At 43.0% G+C, this 22,809-nt stretch overlaps 1 protein-coding gene across 7 annotated transcripts in view; it reads left to right on the top strand.

Moving 5' to 3' along the window:
* CELSR1 (cadherin EGF LAG seven-pass G-type receptor 1) overlaps nucleotides 1-22,809 on the top strand; it is a 162,091-nt gene that overhangs the window by 97,347 nt on the left and 41,935 nt on the right. For all 7 annotated transcript variants that reach the window (XM_015628139.3, XM_015628138.3, XM_015628135.2 and 4 more), the window contains exons 6-8: nucleotides 17,009-17,166; nucleotides 18,066-18,229; nucleotides 19,263-19,388. In XM_015628139.3, the coding sequence (XP_015483625.1) occupies nucleotides 17,009-17,166; nucleotides 18,066-18,229; nucleotides 19,263-19,388 (448 nt within the window). The remainder of the gene's footprint in view (nucleotides 1-17,008; nucleotides 17,167-18,065; nucleotides 18,230-19,262; nucleotides 19,389-22,809) is intronic.

Here is a 22,809-nt window from a genome sequence, read left to right as displayed (position 1 = left end):
CCAAAACTCGGGAGTTACCTTAAGTTACACACACATATTAGTTTGCAGGTACTGCATCCTTCCATTCTTTCCAAAATCCTGCTGCAGTGTCAGTTTGTCATCCCACAGCTACATAACCTCTTCATTCTGCTCAGACACTGCACAACCTTTCTGAGCACACAGAGCTCCCCTGAGCTGTCTCCCTCCTCCCTGTCTCCAGCTCATGTTTGATCCTCACCTTCAGGCCCTTCTGGAGTCTCCTCCCTCCTGTCTGCTTCTGTCTTTTCCTGGCAGCAGGGCCATAGGGGCTACCTCCACCAGCATCCTTTTGGTGCTCCTTGACCCTTTTTTTATTCTGCTGGGGAGCTTCTGGTCTTTGCTCTTTTTTAGACTTTTTTAGACTTCTCTTGCCAATGTTGCCCATGGGAAATGCATAACCATCATCACAGATATCCATAGAGATCCAATTTATTGATTTGTCTTTCTTGCATTAAAAAACCTTCAGCAGCAGCTATTTTCTTAATAGACACATCCTGGCAATGTGCAAAGTCACCCTGCACAAACTCAGGGTTTTTTCTGATAACCGTAATGAAACAAGAAACAAATGTAGAAGTGACTCCTGTAAAGTATTTTCTGTACATAGCTCAGAAGTGATGCGCTCAGTAATATTTATCTTTAGTGTTGTTGAAAAATGATGGTTTAGAATTAACTGCATATCATGAAGGTTCCCTGCCACTTGGGGCCAAACACTGGAGCCTCATCAGTAAAAGTAAAAAGTAAAAGTCAGTAAAAGTGGCTTATCCACTGTGTTTGCAGAAAGGCATCCAACCAGTTCTCTGCCAGCTCAAGTATTTGATGCTTTCTTACAATCCTGCTATGTGCCAGCACTGTAAAACATTGCATTAAGGAAACAGATTGTATCTGAGGAAGGGAAGAAATGTCATTTAATTTACTGTGTAGTGATGGAAATGCCCTACATTGGAGAAAACCAGCTAACACACTTGGTTTCAGTAGAAGTGCCTGAGGGAAGCACATGGAACTTGTACTAAGTGTTGGCTCTGTATTGAATTTCTGGAAGGGAAGACACCAAAGGGGAGGAAATAGAAGTTATAAGACAGAAGAAGTGTTTTATAACCATTATCTAGTTTCAGTTATATATTAGACGTTTTTCAGCTTCCCAGTAGTAAAGTATCAGTTTACCTGTTACTTGCCATTATAGATATTTGCTAGCAGTGGGAGAAGACAAGGAGGAAGGACACAGCTCAAATTCATTATTTAGTGGGGTCCTTATCTTGCAGCCATTAAAATCAATGGGAGGTATTTAATTAAAGGTAACCTGTGGGTGACCTGCTTTCTCAAGATACATATATTGATAAGAAATTTAGAAGAAATGGAATTAAAAAAATTATTTTGGAAAAAAAGGTGGAAGGAGGGGGAAGATTTCAGCCTGATAAATAAAATTGATTAAAAAATAGCAAAAATAGCCTGCTGCTTGTCCACAGGATAGCTGGTGTAAGAGGCAGCAGCAATGTCAGCTGCCCTATTTGCCTCAGTACTATACTTCCTTTCCAGGTGATGCAAATATAGTCAGCCTCTGATGGAGTTTGGTCCTCATCCTTTGGCTCTCCTGAGCCTGCCAGCGTGAGTGACAGTGGCCAGGTTTAGCCATGCTGATACTTGTTTGGAATAGGAGCAGACCCATGCTTGATGGTAATGATGCTCAATAGCAATGGCATCACATGAACTGTCTGGCATTCACTGCACATACAGGATCATGTATGAATGTAGGTAGTGCTTGGAACAGCAGATTTTACTGAACCCAGTAGTGAGTGGTGTTTTTGATTAAGTGAAAAGTTCAAGCCACTCTCCCAAACTTCTGATGAAAACAGTTTTGTTCAGAATTTGAGATATACCATCAAACTTATGTTAATGTTTTACCTGACTCATTACCTCAGGGTAGAATTCATCATTTAGCACAACATAAAAATACTTTGAGTATGGACATGCTCCTTTAATTATAGAGGGCATGTACCTGTATATTTGTACTTATATGTTCTGTATATTATGTGTTACTTATACATACATGAGATCCAAGTTGCTTAAGGATGTTAGTGTTCTGTAGGAGGAAGGTACTTCTGCATGTCTTTAAGGGAGCACAGGATCTTTTACCTCAATGACAGAAAACCTGAGAAAAGCATATAGAAAACTATCAGTGTCTGATGTGCAGTGCAGTAATTCTGGGGGATAGGATGAATAAAACCCTGAATGACTCATTGAATGACTCACAAAAGTAACAACTTCTGTGTGCTGTTAGGCAGTGTCCATGGTCAGGAGGTGTAAAATGATGGGTGCCTATGAGAAAGTATCCACTGTACTGGTCTCTTGAGCTACAGTCTCCTAGGATGAGCTCTTCAGGACAAATATTACTCTTTTTCCATAACTGGGATGAGGTTTCTTCTCATATCTGATAATTGTTAGTACGCTGCTGTTCTTTCTCACCCTCCTTGAATGTCTTTGACTGAGACATGCCATGGTTTTTGTTTCAGATACTTGGCTGTCTTGGGAGTAGCCCACCCCTTCAGAGTGATTGCTGTTAGTAGGGACCTGCTGATTCTCATCCCTGTGTGCTTCCCACCCAGACCTGCACTTAGCCTGAAGTCAGCTGCTGGAGAAAACAGGCAAATTCTTCAGTTAGAGATAAACTTGAAAGAAGTGAGGGCTGCTTAGGATTGATCTTTGGTGTGTTGTGAATTCAAAGAACAGGAGGTGCATTGCTCTCAATTAGGCTCACATATGAATTCAAATATTTCCTGCCTGTGGTAAGTGATGGTTTCTCTTGAGTTAACTGGCCTTCATCTGGGGCAAGCTGCAGCTTGTATATCACTGAAGACTGAGTTAATAAGTGTAGAGATTTAGCTCTCAGCCCACTCATGCACTAGAATTTGCCAGTACCTTCCCATCTCATGGAGGTTTTATCCCTCATCCACTGGCTGAAAGCTGTTCACAGGTGCCAGAACACCCTGTGTTTCAGTGCCAAGTCCTGCACTGTATTTTATTTTCCATACCTGGGGTGGGCACTACAGCTCTCCCCTTGTGCTTACTCAGCGGGTGAGCGAGTGGGCGGGGAGGCAGCTCTCTCCCTCACCTGAGGGCTCCTCAGCCAGAGCTCATCCTGAAGGGTTATTTTACCATGACCATTCAGCTGTGCTGTAGCACCAGCAGAGCTTAATTTTAAGTCTGTATCCACAAATCCTCCATACTGTGGATCGCTAGTAGTGCCCACAGACTGGCTGTTGATGCCAGGGGTAGCCTCTGGGCAAAACCCACCACCTCCATATCTGGGACACCTCAGTGAGCCCCATTTGTTCCTGCCTGAGAGTGGTGGCTCTCCAGCACTGTTGGACAGAGGTTTCTGTACTTTGCTACGATCCAGATGAAGCTGTCGGCAGCTGAGGGTCTTGAGGATGGTGGGGATTTGGGACTGCTGCCAGCTCAGGTATACTTGGGATGAAGCTGTTCACAACAGAGAAACAGATCCTCTCTGCACTTGCTTGGGACTTAGGATAAAGTGGAAGGAAGGGCAGGGTCATGGAGGAAAAGTAAGGAAGAAAAAAGCAATCCCAGACCAGGTCAGGGTTTCATATGATTCTGTTCCTGTAGGTAGTCAGGCAATATGATGGTCAGAATGAGAAATGTCATAAGAAGTTCTGTGAATATAACAAAGAGGTATAAATTAAGAGCATACTTGAAGATAGTATCTGCCAATGCTCTTAAAGTTAAAACAAAAAGCATCTGTTCTGAACCACCCACCTTCACTCCATGTACACTCTTCACCTCCATGTACAATTTTTGTCATGCCCAAGTGTACTGGGCTTGGCTGGGATAAAGATAACTTTCTTCACAATAGCTAATATGGGTTGTGTTTTGTATTTGCACTGAAAGCAGTGTTGGTAACACAGAGACGTTTGGGTTGCTGCTGAGCAGGGTTTACACAGAGACAAGGACTTTTTACTCCTCAGACTGCCCCACCAGTGAAGAGGCTGGTGGTGCACAAGGAGTTGGGAGGGGACAGCCAGAACAGCTGACCAGAGGGTACCCCATGCCATATGATTGAAGGGAAGAAGAAGGAATGGGGGAATATTCACAGTAATGACATTTGTCTTCCCAAGTCACCATTACATGTGACAGAGCCCTGCTTTCCTGAGGATGACTGAACACCTTTCTGCCCATGGGAAGTGGTGAATGAATTCCTTGTTTTGCTTTGCATGTATTCACAGCCTTTGCTTTACCTATTAAACTGTCTTTATCTTAACCCACACATTTTCCCACTTTAACCCTTCTGGTTCTCTCCCCCATCCTTTTGTGGGGAGAGTGAGCAGCTGTGTGGGGCTTAGCAGATAAAGACTTTCTATAATTCCTCTATAAGGAGGAAAGACCTTGAGATAAAAAATGCAATGTTTACCTGCCAAGCTTGGATATTTAAATAGAAGGTTACTGGGTATGGGATTTGCTGAGTTTTTGCATTTCTGGGGAGCTGAGGATGCATCCCCCCCATTTTCTAAATTAAGCAGAAAAATCAACCAGTTTCAAAGTACAGTCCTGTACAACCCCTGTATTTCTTATACTCTTGCATGCGTTACATCGGCCACATGTTGGCAGAATTATCTTCAGGATTATCTTTACAGCAAATCTCTTAACATTCATCACTGCCTTTGTTTTACTAGAGCCTCTGTTTTGATTCTGGGAGCTTGTGTCACACAACTGCCTAACACTGGCCAGAGGCAGAGTACTGCTGAACAACTTGAGATGTGTACGCAAAGCTTTTCTTTTAAAAGCTTGTGTCCACCCCTGTTCTCCCACCCAGGAGCCAGCTGAGACCAAGTTTCACACAGCCACCCATCACTGAGGGGGGGTGACACAGTCACCAAAAATCAAGATCTAGAGGGCTGTGTTTTGTTGTAGTCATGGGAAACTGAGGCTTGGTGGCCACTTGCAATCCCCTGCCATGGGCAGGCAGGATGTGCCCTTTAATCCAAGGGCATAAGCACAAGTGGCACAGGCAGACACAGGCAGTGGGAGTGGTGCAGGTCTGTGTTGGAGAGGTTAACGTGACAATTTGTTTTGAATAGGATGGGATGAGTGCAGCAACCTCTGACAGTCTGCTGCAGAGACAAGCACAGACCCTGCTGTCTCTGGCACACGTGCCCCTGCACGAAGTTCCTTTGGAGCTGACAGATAGGTCATCTCACTTCCTTCTGAAAACACAGACCTTCTCTGATGATGGCAAATTTGCCTGTTATGGAAATGTGTTCCATATCCAGGACTGACAATTCATTTTGCCACTTTGCCTTGGAAAAAAAAAAGGCAGAGTGCCTTTCACTACAACATTGTAGTGAAACTCAGACTGTGACAATTGTGCCAAAAGACAAGGATGGCACTGATTACTGCTTCCTTTCCTGTAAAGGGAACCAATCCTTTTTAGAAGATTTGGGTTCTCAGCATTCTGTTGCCCCAGGACCAACAGGCAGCATCATGCAGTAGCTCAGCACAGGCTTCCCTGTGCCACCCCGCTCCCACCTCCTGCGAGCATTCCAGCACCAACACCCTGTTTGCTCAGCTCTTGTCTCCCTGCTGAGCCTGCCAAGGAGGCTGCCAGCGCTGCGGGTGATTTATGAGGCAGGCACATGCCTGCAGCTGAATAGGGATTGCCAGCTCCTTGGAGAAAAGCCACATAGCTGCCACCAGCTAGGCATAACTTTAGTCATTGGACCCTGGGTGAAAGACACTGCCCTCACAGTATCCAGGACACCACCCGGTATCATTTGCTTCTTAATCTGAACGGTCAGGAAAAGTGGTTGGCAATTAAATTCTTAGATAGGTATTTGGTATTACCCCTTGTGCTGTGGAGCACCTCTCACACCAGAGCAGGATTGCCCAGCTGAGTGCTGAGTTTTGTAACTTGGTTGGAAAAGACAGACCCTGACAGAAGTCAAATAACTGGAAAACACTTAGCAATAACGTTTGGTTATGACTTATGCAAATGTCTGTCACTGGTGACATCTGAGCAGATGTAATTGTGATCTGAGGAGAATTTTTGAGTTAATCCTCATGGTGGCTTCCAGACTAATTTGTTAAGGGATTGAGGGAGATTTTTTAAATAAACAATGCAGTTGTTGAAGATTATGGTAATGCCACTGTTGATCAAATGTGGGCACGGCCAGAGTTTGGATTTTGCTGGCTCAGATTGACTAGCTGTGTTTACGGCATTTGTGATTGACACAGACCTGCTCCAGCTTTGCTTGGCATTGTCTGATAAAGAAAAATGCAGAGCAGTAATTGCTATGTCAAGCAAACCATGGAGGTGGGGAGGTACTGGAAGTACTGAAAATGTTATTCAGTTAGGAGCAACTTACTTCTTTGGGTATATTTTTCCAGAAAGAAATATATTTTTGTGGCATTTCAAAACCTAAATTCATAATGTTTCTAAGAAATACCAATATATCTTTTAAAGGCTCTCTTAAGCGTGCAAGGCAGAAAGCATGTTACGATGTAATGCTTCCTCTTAAAAGAAACCACATATTCTTACTTAACATTTAACCATATTTCTTCCAATTTTATAATTTCCTTATCACCCATCTCATTTTGAATTGTTTAATAGCAGAATGTACAGCAGGGTTTAGAGGTCAGTGATGTTACAGCAGAGAGGTGGTGGACAGTGCTAACTTCCAGCAGAGCGCAGATGGTACACCTCACCAGATCATCAATTTGTGCTGGATGCCTTTCCTTCTACGGCATTTTCATGGGATCAAAAGTTCTGCCATGGCTTATGCAGCAAAGCTTGCAGGACACCAAAACCACAGGGAATATAACTACAGTCAATTCATTAGCTCAAGTTTTTGAGGACTTAGCTGTACTTACCCATGTAACTGGGGTGCCTGTTCTTCACAGAGAAAGTTACCAGGGTTTCTTCAGCTTTGCAAGAGAAAAAAAGCATTTCAAGTGTAAAAGTCACTTTCATTTCTAGACACAAACCAAAAATTTTTAAGCAGCATCCTGAGAGACATTCATGTTTAATTTACTTCTCGTCTCAAGAGGGTAATTTGACTGGAATACCAAGGTGGTTAGCCAGAAGCAGGTTATGACAGTTTTATTCACAACTTTCTTACAAGATCAGAAGTTGCTGTATCAGCAGATTATTGTGCTTTTTGGTGGGTAGGCTTGTGTACTGGTGAAAGATGTGGTAGGTAGTGCTGGAGGCTCATGTAAAATATGAGAATATGAGGAATTTGTAGCTATGAATTTGTATTACTTATCTGTACTATGTATTTGTGGTGCTACTGGGCATGGGCATTTAAAAAAACCCTAGCAATTAAAATTACAAGCAGCTAGAGGAAGGAAACAAATTGGATTTTTCATTACTGAATGCATTCTGCAATTTGCATTTAAAGTTCAGAATGCTGTTCTAGTCAAACACATAAAATATGTTCTTCGTGTCTGAATTCAAAAGATGTCGTTTCCCACATGCTCAGAACTCAAATTTTAAAATGCCATGAGAAAAGGTAATCTGAGAAAAAACAGTTCTGTTTATGAGTCATTTCCTGGCTTTCTGGCTCATGATTCACACTCACATCCTTGCTGAGGTCAAATTCATCCTCTTCCAGCCAAATCCAGAGTATCATCAATGAAAGTCCTCCTCTAGGTAAAACCATAGATTTGCTATATAGAAACTGAACCTTGACAGAGTCTGAATAGAACTAATATACCTGCCCACAGGGCTGATGCTCTTGCTGTCCCTTGAAATCTCTAAATCGACTCCGTATCTCCCATTCTAAAGGAATATTTTTGCTTGGGTGCAAGTGTTGTTATTGATCAGGACTCACTGGGTTATGTTCTGTGGTTGTATCAAGCAAAAGACTGATTAGATGAGAACATGAGTCCCATTGATTCAAAAAATGCAACAGAATCCTGTGAAAACCTGTCGAGTTCCAGCCTGCAGTATTGCAGGTGGAAAGCTTAGAGAGAACAGAAATGTTGTTGCACATTTGCCCTGTTCTTGCACACTTCCACAGCATCTGCCACTCCCTCAGTGGGACTTTGGTCTGGCCTATGGCAACCATTTACATTCCTAACATCTCCTGAAAAGCACTGGAGGGCTGCCTGGCTAATATTTACTTTTTCTTGCTCTGGCTGGTTGTGGAGCCCTTGCAGGTGTTAGTGGGTGTAAAGGGGTGGGGGGTGGGCAGCTGATCTGCCCTTGCAGAACAAAGATATGTGAGCCTGGACTTTAAAGCCCCTCCCTGCAATTCCAGCAATATTTATTCATGTGGATTTCAATTAGTAATTGTTTTTGTTGGTGTTTTGTTTGCTTTCTGTTTTTTTCTGGTAGAGGGTAAGTGTGAAGTGATTGATATCTGGGAAAGGAAATCAGGATTTGGCTGTGGAGCGACATTCCATTGTCTTGACACAAAATAACAAATAGCTCACCTCTAAATCTGTGTCTCGGGAAATTAAAGTGTAAAGCAGTGAAAGTCATTTGGAGGTCATTGAGATGTAAAGTGTGACCTGGTCCCCAGCTCTGAGTAGCTCTGCTCTCAGTGACAGCTTTGAGAAACCTCTCCCACGACTGGGGAAGGAAAGCATGTACCAGTGCCCAGCTTGTTCTCTTCCCCCGCCTGCTTTTGGAACTGCTGCTCTGAGAGTTTGCAAACACCACCTGAAAACACTGGTCATTGTGGTGGTGATTTTATACCCAAACACAAACAGTAACTTTTCAGAAAACATCTGTGCAGTAGGGGAACGTGTCTTGGCAAAACCAGCCTGAGTCCCTCCTCTTTTGGAAGCCTCATCTCCAGCAAGGCTGTTCAGTACTTACTCTTTCCACATCACCCAGGTTTCAAAGGCTTGTGTGCCCATCTCGGGTGTGTGCCTCTCCTCTGAGTTGGGTGTCAGCTGTGTGGCTCTTAGTCCTGGTGTGGAGCTCCTGGGGAGCCTGGCACCTAGCAATGCTCTTTGAGCCCAGTTTGTTCAAAGCCATCTGACACCTCTGCACTGCAAAAATCCAAAGACATTTAGTGCCACCTCCCAAAACGGTGATTTTCGACTCCTCCTGAAGGCTAAGGAGATGTAAGGGATGTCCATGAGATCTGGCAGAATCTGGATGGTCCTGAGGACAGTGCTTGAAGGTTGTGCTGTGCAGCCCAGTCTGGCAAGGCCTTGCTCAAAGCCAGTGGAGGAGTCACTGGAATGGCACCTCAGGAATTTGGTGCGAGTTCTTTGAAGTGCACTGTTATCTCCATTCAATCATGTAGTAAATTACAGTAGCTCACTGATTTGCAGTAACTTTTCAGGTATTTTGTATCTGTCTGTGTAGTGAGAGGAAGCAGCATTTTGCAGTTACCTGGCCTTTCAGAAGCCTCTGTGTGCCAGGAGATCCAGCCATGGGGGCAGGGAGGGAGCCCATAGAAAAGTGTGGGATTCCTGGATTTTATAGGCTGAAATGGGACTCTGTTACCCACACTAAGCAGCAGTTTGCTTGGCAAGGTGTCACCAGGGATTTGTCCAGGGAGGAGTTAGTTGCTGTACATAAGTGTCACAGGTATTTCTTGGACTCTGAGAGCAGCAACATTGACATCCTGAATGCAAAAATATATCCAAGACCTTACAAGATTTATGTATAGCCAGAAACATTTGGGAATGGTTCTTCAGCAGGTAGATAGGGACAAATGGCAAAGGGAGAAGGATTTGCTGAACTGGGAGAGGACAGCAGGGGAAGAAGAACAAGGGGGCTCTTCCAGCATCAAAGGATGTGTTCCTCTTCCCAGTTTTCCAAGGGTGCTGGAGAACATCCTTGTTGGTGAAAAGAGAGACAACAAAATAGGCAGAAAAAAGGTTCAGAGGACAGGAGAAGTCAGGGAGAAGGGGAATCAGCCACAGGGGCAGGTCAGAGCGAGGAGAGGGCTGCAGAGGAAGGACACGGACACCCACAGCAGCAGAGCACTGTGGTGGGTGCTGTATCCCACATGGAAAACTGAATGTTGTCTTGAGAGAGAGAATGATCTCTTAAGAGCCAAAACAGGTCTGTCTTGCTGTGTCACTGATTCAGCATCAAAGAGCTGAGAAGCATTTGGGAATACACATTTGAGGATAAAATTTCCATTTGCAGACAGGGAAAACTCATCTTCTCATCAGCACTATAGCAGCCCTTGCCAAAATTAGTCTAAACTAAGAATATACCCTTTGCAGTAGCTGGATGATATTTGTGAAGATATTGATCATGCTATAGAGGGAAAGGAGCATATCTGGATGCCATGCCTGTGTGACCGTGGCTTTTCACAGCCCTGCTGTGCCATTGCCACATGTTGTTACAGGAGGGGCTGCTCCTCATCTCTACCCCAGTACTGGAAGAGCAGCAGCAATTCGGGAAGTGCCATTCACTAGTGCCAGGTCTCATAGCTGTGCTGAAAGCCTCCTGCTTTGAATATCAAAGTTTAGCCTCTGGATGCAGCCCTAAAGGAGATAACAAATCAGGCCAGTAAAACTCGATTGACTTTGTGGGCCAGCTCAGATCCTGATGATTAGTGTTACAGGGCGTTTCTCTAGGAAAAGGAACTGGTCTGGTGGCTTTTCAGGATTTGCATTTTTTACTCACTGATGGCAACCTCTTTGGTTTTCCTTTTCACTGTCATGGGCTCTCGTGTTTCTGTACAGACTTGAGCCAATTTGTATAAAGAAATTCCATTAAAATATTCAGTGAATAAAGGGGATACATACATCAAAGGAGTAAGGGGGTTATGTGAAATGACTTGTCCTGCCTTTCCCTGGTGACTAATCGGGATCTGTTCTTCACACCATCTATTTTAAAGGTGCTCTGGAAATCTGTAGGGGGAAACTCTAGAAAACAAAGATTAACATTAGTGGTTTCTGTAATCTAGCCTAATTTGGAGTTTCCTGATTGATCAGAGTGGTCTGCAAGTCCGTGCTAAGCTCCTCTGGCACTTCCTAGTCTCTCCCCCCAGGACCGTAAGCCATGTGCTTTCCCTGTTTATTTTTTCCTGTTTATTTATTTATCTATTTTCCTGGAGGGGTGGGGGTGGGCTGGGCTCCAGCAGCTTGTCCAGGGAGAGAGCCGCTTCCATGGGCCCTTAATGAGCTTTTTGAGCAGTGAAGCAGCACAGCATGGCCTGGGAATGGCAGGGGTTCCTCCTCTCCCCACACCAGGCCGCGCCGCAGAGGCCGCCGGGTTAACGAAGCAGCAGGCGGCTGGCGGGCGGCCTAATGAGCGCCAGGGAAGCGGGCTGGGGGACCCCCGCCGCAGCCCGAGCCCCAGCAGCAGCCTCCAGCAGGACACGATGCCAGTTGCTCCATTTTTTCCATTTTTACTGTAGCTGGAAGCGTTAAAAAGTGAAGAGCCCTAAAAGGTATGAGTGCAAGGCATTTTTCACCCAGCACTTTTTGGAGTGGTGGGGTCTGAACCAGCACATTAACAATGAAGGGGGGAGTATTAAAGAAATAACTTGGAAACAGGTTCTTTTTAACCTTTAACCACACCAAACAGCCAATAAATCATTAGCTACTAATTAACAAAAACAGAAGGGTAACTTACTGTCTGGTAAGCAGACTCTTGGAATCACTGAAAGGCTGGCAGTCCTTCAGGATGGCTTTTCTTACACATTTTCACTTATTAAAAAGACAAGCCAAGCCCTGAATATTAAGCTATGCCATGCAAAGCATTTTGCTAAAAGAACCAACATTCTAAAATAAATGTATTTTTAATGTTTACAATGAGCTGAGCAAATGCAGAAATTACAATATGCAACATCTGACCCCCAAAAAATAAGTCTCCTCCTGGTGCCAAGTTTAACAAGGTAGGCTGTGTCTCATCTGCAAGCAATACTGGTTTGCTGTTTCTAAGTCTTGGCCATACTTACAGTCTGCTGCTGAATCATCTCCTCAGCTCCTTCAAAAGGCTCAATGGGGTGGCTATAGCAGGCGGAAGACCTCCTGGCTGAGGTTTGGGCTGGAGAGCACAGCTTTCAGTCTGAGCTCAGGGAATATCCGTTATGTTGGAACACTCTGATGGCTGGCCAGAACCACTCTCCCTCTTCGCATCTGTGAGAAAAGTCAAGTGGCAATTTTTTATCTAAGAATGGAAGTTGGAAAAAAGTTTCCTGGTGGAGGAAATGTTTGTGAGACCTCTGGAACAGGCTATTATCTTGCAGATTAACTAGGTAAAGGGTGAGATCCAAGAATGTGAGTGTCACCACTGCTGCTGATTGACTAAACAAACATTTGAGCTTCTGCAGTATTCCTATTACATGAACAGACACTATCTAGTCTGGTCTAATTTAAAATAAGTCTGCCAAAGATTGGACTACTTGCTTAAACCTCTCCAACAATTTTGCATCCTGACTTGGAATCAGTAGGCCATATGATCTAAATACAAGGGTTAAGTGTTTAGGACAAGGGTTCCCATTGTCCGTTGATCTGTATGTCTTTTCCATTCACTGTGCATCGTTACACCAGCTGTGTCTTTAATCAGTAACTGTGTGGGCTCTCACAGTTTAAATATTTACTTAAACATAGAGAATCCAAACGAAACTGAGATACATGGGAATATCCATGTCTGACGTTCTAAGTGGAATCAGAGTGGATTGGTGCAGTAGATTTGCAAACTATAAACAGATGTGTTTTGATGATTTTCTCTCCTCTGTCTGGTCTCCACTTACAAAACACAAGTTAGCAGATTAAACTTCTCAGGGTTTTTCACCTGGGAGAACCTATATGTCTTTCTTGCTGTTGAATTTATGGGGAGAAGTCCAAACATTGCTCCATAACTGAGTTTCACAAAAATCCGATTTGGCATCATTAGTAAAATACCTCCACTGTGGTGCTCTCTTACTGCAACCTGAGAAAGTCACTACAGGTAGCCAAAGGGAGTTCCATACTCCATTGCAGCTCAAGGTCACTCCTCCAGGTCACTGCTGAGGACAGTAGATGAGTCTCGCTGTTATCTCTGCTATGGTCAGAAAGGGAGCTGAAATGTTCAAAAGACATCCTAGGAGGCTGTCATTCCTGTAGTCACGTTTTGCCTGTGACTCTCTCTGAGCAAGGGTGAATGTCATGGGTTAGACATGAGATGGGAGATTGCCACTCACAGATCAGAACCACTGATCTTCATGAAAGCACAGTGAGACAAAGTTAAGTTTCATTACATTGTTTACAGTTTTAGGTACTAATTGCCATCATCTGAGGAACATAAGTATGGTTCATCTTGGTTTACAGATAGAGAAAAAGGAAAAGGGACTTATGCTGTCACATGTGGATCCTGAGATCCTGAGGACTGTTTCTTTCTCTTCTCCAACTGACCCTATATGTGACTATAACATAAAAACATAAAAGTCAGTATAACAAACAAAATTAATTTAATTATGGGATACACAGAGTGTTTGAAGAATCATCATGTGATGGTGATAAAACACTGCAACACTCAGGGGTTTTTTTATTCCTTTCATTTGAGTCCTGGAATAATCCACTTCTTTCATAGTTTGTTTAAGGGAGACCAGGCTTTCCTCCTGGCACTGTTTGGTACCTCTTCTTGCTACTCAGTGGTACCGCATGTGGTCTTTGAAATTTGAATCCAAACTTCTTTCTGGAGAAGCAGTAACTGAAAAGGCAGCCTTTAGGGTTAGGCAGCGAAAGGTAAATTTTCAGCTCCATGAGCACGAACTCAGTTACATGACTTGCATTACTATTAACGGGAGTCATGCTGGTAAATTCTTGTACACCACATTGCACATTTATTCATGAGTGCAGAATTGGCACAGCTAATGAAACTTGCCTTTCGGGTAGCATGTGTTTCAGGAGATGGGTCTGACAAGCAGAAAGGACTGCTAAGTACCCAGATGAAAGTCTGGCTTTTAACTCCCTGAACATATTTCCAGAAAATAATAGTGTGAATTAATGCTGGTTAGTGTTAGCTGTTCCTACTGTTAGGGATCAGTCTTGCTCCAGTAGGATTTCATTGAGGCAAAGATCATGCCTGAAATGTGAATGTGTGTGCTGTCATTTAGTGTTGGTGATTCACTTTCTGGTGCATTTTCTTACTACTTACTGTTGCTTATTCTCTTTCACACATAGGCCAGTCCTCTGCAAACACCACCTTCTATAATCATAAACAAATACAGGGCTCTTTTTATTGTTTTCACCCCTGCTACTTTCCTGAAGATGATCCCTTCTGTGGCTGAGCAACACCTGGTGATTACCAGCCTACATTACCCATGGGCATCTTATACCCCTTTATTCTTGTACTGTGCCCATTGCACTGACGGTATCTAATTCCAAAACTCTTCTCCAGCCTTTAGTTTGCTAGGCTAAACATGCCAAGTCCATTTTGCATGTTTGATATGGTAAACTTGGCACTGCCCTGGCTGCTGTTCTGTGCACCTGCTGTAAATGGAAGGTATTTTTAGTAAATGAAAACAAAACTGCCCATTCTATCCTTTACAGTCTCATGAAACTTTCCTCATATGCATCTGTGCAACAGCCCAGTGTTGTGTTGCCTTTTTAACCTTTTAATCTCACCATGGTTCCTCATTGTTTTGTGGTTAATTAGTAGGGTTGTTTTATTATTTTTCATCGTTTAGTGCTGAGAGTCTCAGAGTCTGCAGTAGGAATTCTTGTCATCAGATCCCAAGTTTCCTGTTGTGGGATTAATTCTCTTTCTTGCATGCAACTATTCAAAGTGATTTTTTTTTAAAAAAAAGCTCTAAATATTATTTGCATTACCAGTAACCTATATGTAACATTAATCAAAATATTTAATTAATAAAATCTGTTCCATGATTTACTGCTGAAGGAGCTCCTAACTTGGGCTTTCTCTGATAAAGTATTTTATTTATTTCTCATTATTTCAATTATAGAGTGTTCCCTATGTTAGCTGTTGAAAAGCTGAGTAGTGTGTAGTACTTGCCACATGTTTTGAGTTCTTGTCCCTGATTAAATCAGTCAGAATATCTCTCTTTCCTTTCCTACTAACATATTCTTGCATTTTGGGAAAAGGCTGTCAAATGAGCCTTTTAATATGGTCAGAAAATCACCTTGTGTTTGAACTAAGTATGGTTTGAACTGCTGAAAGATTTCTTTTCATTCACTGGAATATTCCCTTTCTTCATGGTTCTGTGTGGTCATCAGAACTGAAGACATGCCAGAGATCTGTACTGCAGTGAACAGTCAACATCTAGAGAAACACCTTTCAGTTTCTATGTTAAATAAAAGTAGAAAAAAAATCAATTTGCTACTGCAGCTAGTGACTGTGAAGGAGCAGCTGCAAAGTGCTGAGTCTCATCAGGTTGCAATCATGATTAACATTGGGCAGATCCCCCCTGCTGAGGGAATAAATACCATGCCTTTGTTAAGGCTCCCATGTAAGGAACAATAGATTATTTCAGTGAAGCACAAGAACATAAATGTTAATCGAATCATTCCTCCAAATGAATGGAAGTAGCACCCAGAATGTAAACATTTTAATTTTGGAAGGGAAGGTCTGCCTGTCAGTTTGTTGGTTTTCCATGTATTTTTTCATTTACTTTGAAAAGCTGCTCACTAACATTGCCATCGTTGCATACAATAACATTTTCAGCACTTCAAATACGTATGTTTCCTTTCTTTCCAAGCTAGGCAGTGGCAAAGTGCAGGGAGTATCGGAAAAAATAAAATCTGCCTTAATATTACTGAAGAGAGGTCAAAACCTTATACTGAGTAACTGCCAAACTATGTGATCACATTAGTTCTTGGTAGAGGAAATGGAAAATACTTTCCAACTGGAATTGACACCAGGAAACATGTTTTTAAAATGTTTTTTATACATTTGGATAATTACCCTTAAAAATAAATCTGTCTCTATACAGATGATGAAAGCAGTTGTAAGTATTTTAACAAATTTATGTGTGTGTAAGTGAAACAGAAAGAAGTAATTTATCCCCATACTGCTTCCTTGTTTGCTGTACAAATAAGGAATTTTAGAACACAGTCAAGCAGTACATGTTTTAAAGCAAGTGTACAGCAATATACAGATGCCCAGCCATCTTCATTTTCATATGGATACAGCTATTGTTGATTAACACATCTATTAAATATGTTTTGACTTTCAGTGAATCTGGTCAGATCCTGCTGACTTCATGCCTGTGGGGTGTCCCTTTGCAAAGCCAGTAGAGTTCAGCTCAGTGCTTCTCTTTACCTGTAATATCCTCAGAGATCTTGCACCAGAGGTAGATGAAGACCTCTCGGCTCTATATGAACACTACACATGAAAACAGTTTTCTTACAGGACTTTCTAGTTCTTCACCGAGGCTGCTATGCTGCTGTTTATACACTTACCCTTTTTAACTGTCATAATGTACTTCTCCACTGAACAAATCTGTCTCTTGAGTTTCTGCACAGCAAACATCATCTCCTGTCAGTCACTCTGAGATACATCACAGATCCAGCAATGGGCAGTGGTTTTTTGTGCACTCCATCTTGTAGTGGGAAGAAGCAGGTTTCATACAAGTTCCCTCATTACAGCTTTTACAGAGGCCTGAACTCTGTTTCTAGTAGCCTTGACAGAGTATGCCCATCAGAGAAAATGTGATTTAAGCCTTTAATTTAAGCCTCAGTTGTAATAAAACATCATTTTAGGGTTTTCATTCCCTTGCGGTGAAGCGGTGCAAAATGAGCATAATTTATTAGAATTTACTATGCAGAAGTGAGAAAAAACCTATTTGATGTGATTTGGGCCAAAGTGGTTCAGCTGTGGAAAAGACCAAAGCCACTTCTGACCACCCTGTGTATCATACTGCACATGTGTAGACTCTGACTGAAGTCATCCATCAGAGTTTTTCCTTGCCTAAATGTCTTGGGACAACCTTTCTGCTGTTTTATTTACATCTTCTATTTTTCTCCTCTTTACGGAGCAGTAAGAAGTGTGTTGTTGAGCTGACTGAACCAGCATTTCAATCCCATGTGTGTGACATGTGCCATTTATTTTTTGAAGCCAAACATTGGCCGATTAGGAATTCCTCATGGGCCCTCTGGAGAGAAGGTGGCTGTGGTGACTGTGGACGACTGTGACACAGCAGTGGCCGTGCGTTTTGGGAGCCTCATTGGAAACTACACCTGTGCTGCCCAGGGAACTCAGACTGGCTCAAAAAAGTAAGGATTCCCTATATTTAGGTTTTCCACTCATTGTATTTTTCCAGTCGAGAGTCAACAGTAGCAATTAACACTAAGTGATTAAACCAGTAAACTGGAAAAACAGATATGATGTAACTAGAAAAAGTAACTAAGTTTAGTTTGGGATGTGGAATTACTTCCATCATTTAGGTTAAGAGTGCTATCTTAAAAGGAGTAGAAATAAACAATATAAACAAACAACTGTTGAAAATGATTGGGTGTGAGAAAGGTTCTTCTGTGAAGAATGAAAAAAAATTAGTACTTTTGAGTTTAAAGAGCAGATGAACAGCAAGAAACATAGGAAGATATAAAGTAATGAGTGATAGCAGAGAGACCACTGAGATACACATGGTGCTCTAATATCCCAAGAGAGGCACACTGTAAAAACTGGGGCTAATCCAAATGACCAGATGATAACACTTCTCACACAGTGTGGAGTCATTTAGTAGAACCTACATCCACTAAATGTCATTAAGACTAAGATCTTCAGAGGATTTTAAAATCCTCTGGCACTATATGATAGTTAAGTAATTACATAAAATTGTACTGCTTCTCAACCTTGTGCTGAGTGGCATCAGCCAGTTCCTGCGTGACTGGTGTCATAAAGAAGTGTTCTGTCGATACACATTTTTCTGTAATTTTCATTTTCTTCTGCATACTAGCAGCTGTTAGGGACAGGTCACTGGATTCTATATGCACATGACAACTCCTATGTTAAAAGCTAGTATTACTTGACAGTCCTTTGATTACAAGCTCTCGAAGTGCTCATGTAGCAGAGGGAAGTGCAGCTTAAATTGTGCTTATGGAAGGAGTAAGATAAAGAACAAAACAAAATAAATTCTTTGCAATAAATTATGGGCATTTCTTTGTTTCTTCAGATCTTTGGACCTAACTGGCCCTCTCCTCCTTGGTGGTGTCCCAAATTTGCCTGAGGATTTCCCGGTGCACAACAGGCAGTTCATCGGCTGCATGCGGAACCTCTCCATCGACAGCAAGCCCATCGACATGGCTGGTTTCATTGCCAATAATGGCACTCTGCCAGGTATGGGCAGCTAGTGCCCCAAAGGTCAACACCAGAAACGCCTCTGCCTCAGCAGTGTGTGTGGCACAGCTTAGGGTGTCAAGGAGGCTGGCACTGTGAGGAACCCCAGGAAAGGGAAGGGAGCACAAGGTTCTGTGGAAATGACCCCTTTGCCCACTGTTGAGGGCAAAGCAGCTATGGCACAGGGACTTAAGGTGCTGTATGGCATTGCTGCCATTGTATCTCTGGCCAGACCGCATTTGTTTGAGCAAGGTGCAGTCCACAGCTGTGCCAGGGAGGCATACAATAGCCCATGGCACAGGGCACACTTCCAGGATTCAGCAGCACACAGGAAAGGACTGGGCTTGTTTAGACTTTCTGCATTGCTGGGAGTTTCAGCCAGGAATTTACTCCTAAATTTACTTTCCGTCTTTTATTTTTTAACTACCTACTATTAAATGTCATTTTGCTCTGAAAGCCAGTGGGATTCGTTCATGAAAAAGACAACATGTACAATGACTTTTTAATAAATTGTGTTTGTTCTGTAAATAAAATTCTGCAATCCCCCAAATGTGAAACCTGCTTCATGGAGCAGCCTGTTAGAGGTTCTGATTTGGTTTCCAGTCCTTGGCTCCCTGATCAGGATTAGTTCTGGTGATTAGGTATACAGAATGTTCTCATCATCCTAAAGTTGTCTCTTACACACAAAAATGGAAAGTCCCTTCTGTCCATGCTGCTGAAAGTCTGTGTAAGAGCTAAATTGCAGTTTTAAAGTATGCTGCATTGATTGTGGATTAAGGAGGGAGTCATAGCATATGCCTTTGATAGACAGACTTGTCTTTATGCATTTAACATATGATCAGCTTACATAAATTTTTGCCATCCACGTTTTGCTTCCCTGACTTCAAAAATAGTTTTTTGAAAAAGCAAAAAACCAAACCTATAACAGTCATGTCTTCTTTTCACATAAAAACTCAAATACAGTCATTCAGAGTCTTTTTCTTATTAAAACCATACAAAGCAATACAAAATAAATGGTTTTTCTAAATTCCAGGCTGTGCAGCGCAGAGGAATTATTGTGAAACCAACTGGTGCCAGAATGGAGGCACGTGCATCAACAAGTGGAACACGTACATCTGTGAGTGCCCCGTGCGCTACGGAGGGAAAAACTGTGAGCAAGGTAGGCTGCAGAGAGCTCTGTGTGCATTGTGTGTGCATATTTCATTGCCTGTCATTACCATCTCACAGCACATGGGTCCTGCTGTGATGCTTAAGGGTAACAGAAGATCGCTGTTAAGACTGTCACCCATTATCTATTTGAAATAATTTTAGAGACTCCCTATATAGTAGATGACATGCTGTCATGAGTAAGAGCAGCTTTCATTGATTTACTTACATAAGCAAAGTAGTTCCCAAGAACTTGGCTGGTATTTAGTAATTATTTGTAGTAAAAATGTCTGATCCTAAGCCCCTTTAAATCACTGGAAAGAATCCTGCTGACTTAACTGGGCTTTGACTCAAACTGAGGATGAATGTGCTGTTTTAATCACCACTTTTTTGGCAAGAAGGCATTCTGTGCTAAGTAAGAGCACTTTCAGTTTTACTGGATTTCTCTTTGATTGAACACAATGTGCATATATGTGTTAAACCTCATTACTGAAGGATAAGGAAGGAGCAGCAGGTGAGTTTTATAGGGTGTGAAGAACTTGCAGTCAGTTCTTTCCCTAGAAGTGAGGAGTTGCCTGTGTGAGGAGTCCCACGGGGTTGGTCCTGTAAGGTGGCTGCTCCTTTGGAGTCTTCTTGGATGCTTCCAGCAAAGAAAACATGCTTCTTCTGGGCCAGGTCTAGGTAGTGGCAATTTCTCTTCCCTTTCCTGAGAAGCAGTGATATTAGGTTAAGAGGAGAGGACACATGGTGAAGTTTCTGTCTTGGAGATAAAGGTTTGCAGAGTGAAGAACAGGGAAAAGGAATGATGCAGACCTCTTCCTATGCTCCACCTCACAGAGACCCCAGAGCTGTTATTACCCATAGCCTGATACCTGATTTCTGTAGCAACTCCTCAAATATTTTGAGCTTCCCAGGTTTGTATGAAGATCTGATTTTTCCATGTGTCTCGTGTCAAGTATGTTTGTTGGTGAAGTTCTTGTGTTTTCTTCATAGTGAGCTGTTCTATGTGCTACAAACCCACTTTGATGTATCCTGAAGGGAGTGCCAGGGCCCAGCTATGGTGTGTCCTGTACTGGTGTAAATGGGGAGTACTGCTATCACATGCAAGGACTATCCTTCCCTCTGATTTTCAAATGGAAATTCAGAATTTGATCAGATGTTTGTTTTATTTACTATTTTCTCAAACTCAAGACCAATCCACAAATTTTGGGATTTAGGAAATCATTTAGGAGCTACCCTTTCAGCCATCTCTGGAAACTCATTTTAAATTCAGCTGATAGAGATGATGGCAGTCACAGCAGCACTGCCTCCCCACCATCCCAGCTGTCACCTCTGCCCCCAGCACTGTGCATTCCTGCATGTCCCGTTTGTCACTGAAAAATCCTGTGCTCTTGCTGATGCCTCAATTTGTGGGGTTTTTCTGATACTTTGAAGGCAGCAGGCTGCTTGGTTCTTGGATGATATGTGTGGGCCAATGTCCCTGTGGAAAAATTGCAAGCCAAAAAAGAAATGGAATGTGACCAAAGATTTCAGGAGTCCAAAGTTAAAGTCAGGAGGAACCACATATGCTATACTTATGCTATACTTATGCTATACTCTTTCAAATTGCTTATTTGAATGCTCAGCTATGATCCTAAGAGCATTAGTTATTATTAGGCAGTTATTTTTTTAAAAGTCTTAGATAGAATATTTGCATTTTTGAGTAGGAGTGCTGCGTTTCTTCAATCCCTTTGGCAGTGCTGGTTCTGCTTCAGGCTAACAGAGGACAAAGACTTTGGCAAGTTATCAATTAACCTTTTTTTCATTTCCTGCTCTTCAAAAGCTCTGGGATCGGGTCTGCACTAGTGAGGATAGGGTGTTTTACCACCCTCCTAGAACCTGTTAACTCACCTTCTGGCAGCTCCCATCTCCCTCTACTGATATATAGAAGGAAAATTAAGGAAATTAAGGAAAAAATAGTTTTACCTGTATTGTAATTTAATTCTTTTAAACTATTAGGTGTTGCAATTCTGTGAAGCAGCTGTGTCTGACTCACTCTTGGATGGCCAGTGTCAGTGCACTAGCCTTGGGCTGAACACCACAGGTCTGCTACATAAAATTCCACATGTCCAGGACCCACACTGCAGGTGACATCCAGTGGGATGTTGGCAGCATGTTTCCCAGGCCCTCCACAGGGAATAGCCCTCATGTCTTTCTGCTGGCCTGTTAAATGTAGGACTCTCTTTAGAGTGAATGTAGATACACAGGCAGTGCTTCCGAGTGACAAACCCTGAGCACACAATGAGTTTGCATCACTGCCGATAGCAGGGAGGTGCTGGGCAGCACGTGGGCCTCTGTGGTGGCAGGAGAGGTCAGGTCCCATCTGGGGACAGTGGATGAAGCCATCCCCTCCATGGATACTCCTGGTCCCAGGCATGAGGAAGGGCTGGGGGAAAGAAGGAGGTCAGAGGGGGCTGACAAATGGGGATTTCTATTTAACTAGCTGGGGAAGGTGTGCCCTGGCCCCAGGGAAGGGAGGGAAGTTGGGAGAAGGTGTGGGAAGTGAATGGTATTTGCAAGTACAGAAAGTCACCACCGGTGAGAAAAGGGAGAAGGCAGCTAATTGCCATGCCAGTCCCGCTCTCCCAGGAGCAAAGGCAAAGTGCTCACAAACAGCATTCCCAGCCTTCTACAGGTGGGAAACCCGCAAGTTTGCATCCTGCCTCTGCACTCCAGAGGCAGATAGGCTCAAAAATCTCACCAACAGTCCAGAAAACCAGCAGCAAAGTTGGAAGCTGAGGTCATTGTGAAGGTTGGCAGGGTAGAGGAGGAAGGCTAACTTTTGCACAGGTGGAGCAAGAGAAAATAATCCTGCTCAACATTGATGTTCTGGTTACTTTTACATTAATGTGGTGCAGTGTGGGCTGATGAATTGTGCCCTGGCCCAGAGAGCCAGAACTCAAGCACTGCATTCAAGTTTTAAGCAACCTAAGGATATCTGTAGCTGGTGACAGTCTTTTTTTAAGTTGCCATCTGGTTTTCAAGAGCAATCTATGCTGCAGTTGTTCCACCATATGCCCTCTCTGGCATTTGTGGTACGACTGCAAAGGGAAGATCACAGGCTGGAACAGGAGGGAAGAAGGGCTGCCCCTTGGGATTGCCTGCCCTTAGCCTGATGTGGCATGGTTTGGTAACCACATCTTAAGGAAGGGCAAGTCAAGTTACACCACTGGCTTGACTAGTGGTAGCCCACTAGTCCCTGACTTTTTGTTTCTCACAAACAGGGAGCTAAAGGGCTTGCACTTTAACTCCTGCACTCCACTATCCACCCCAGCCTTTCCCTTTATAGACACCAGCAAGGCAGACATACAAGAATTTGGGGTTTGGCTTTATTCCTCAAAAAAATGCAACTTAACATCAATTTGACTCCATTTTCTGCTATGGTGTCATCTTTC

This window comes from Parus major, chromosome 1A, assembly GCF_001522545.3.
Source record: "Parus major isolate Abel chromosome 1A, Parus_major1.1, whole genome shotgun sequence".
NCBI classification, from domain to species: Eukaryota; Metazoa; Chordata; class Aves; order Passeriformes; family Paridae; genus Parus; species Parus major.
Note: the sequence above shows the minus strand (reverse complement) of the source record. Positions and strands in the feature narration are given on the sequence as shown.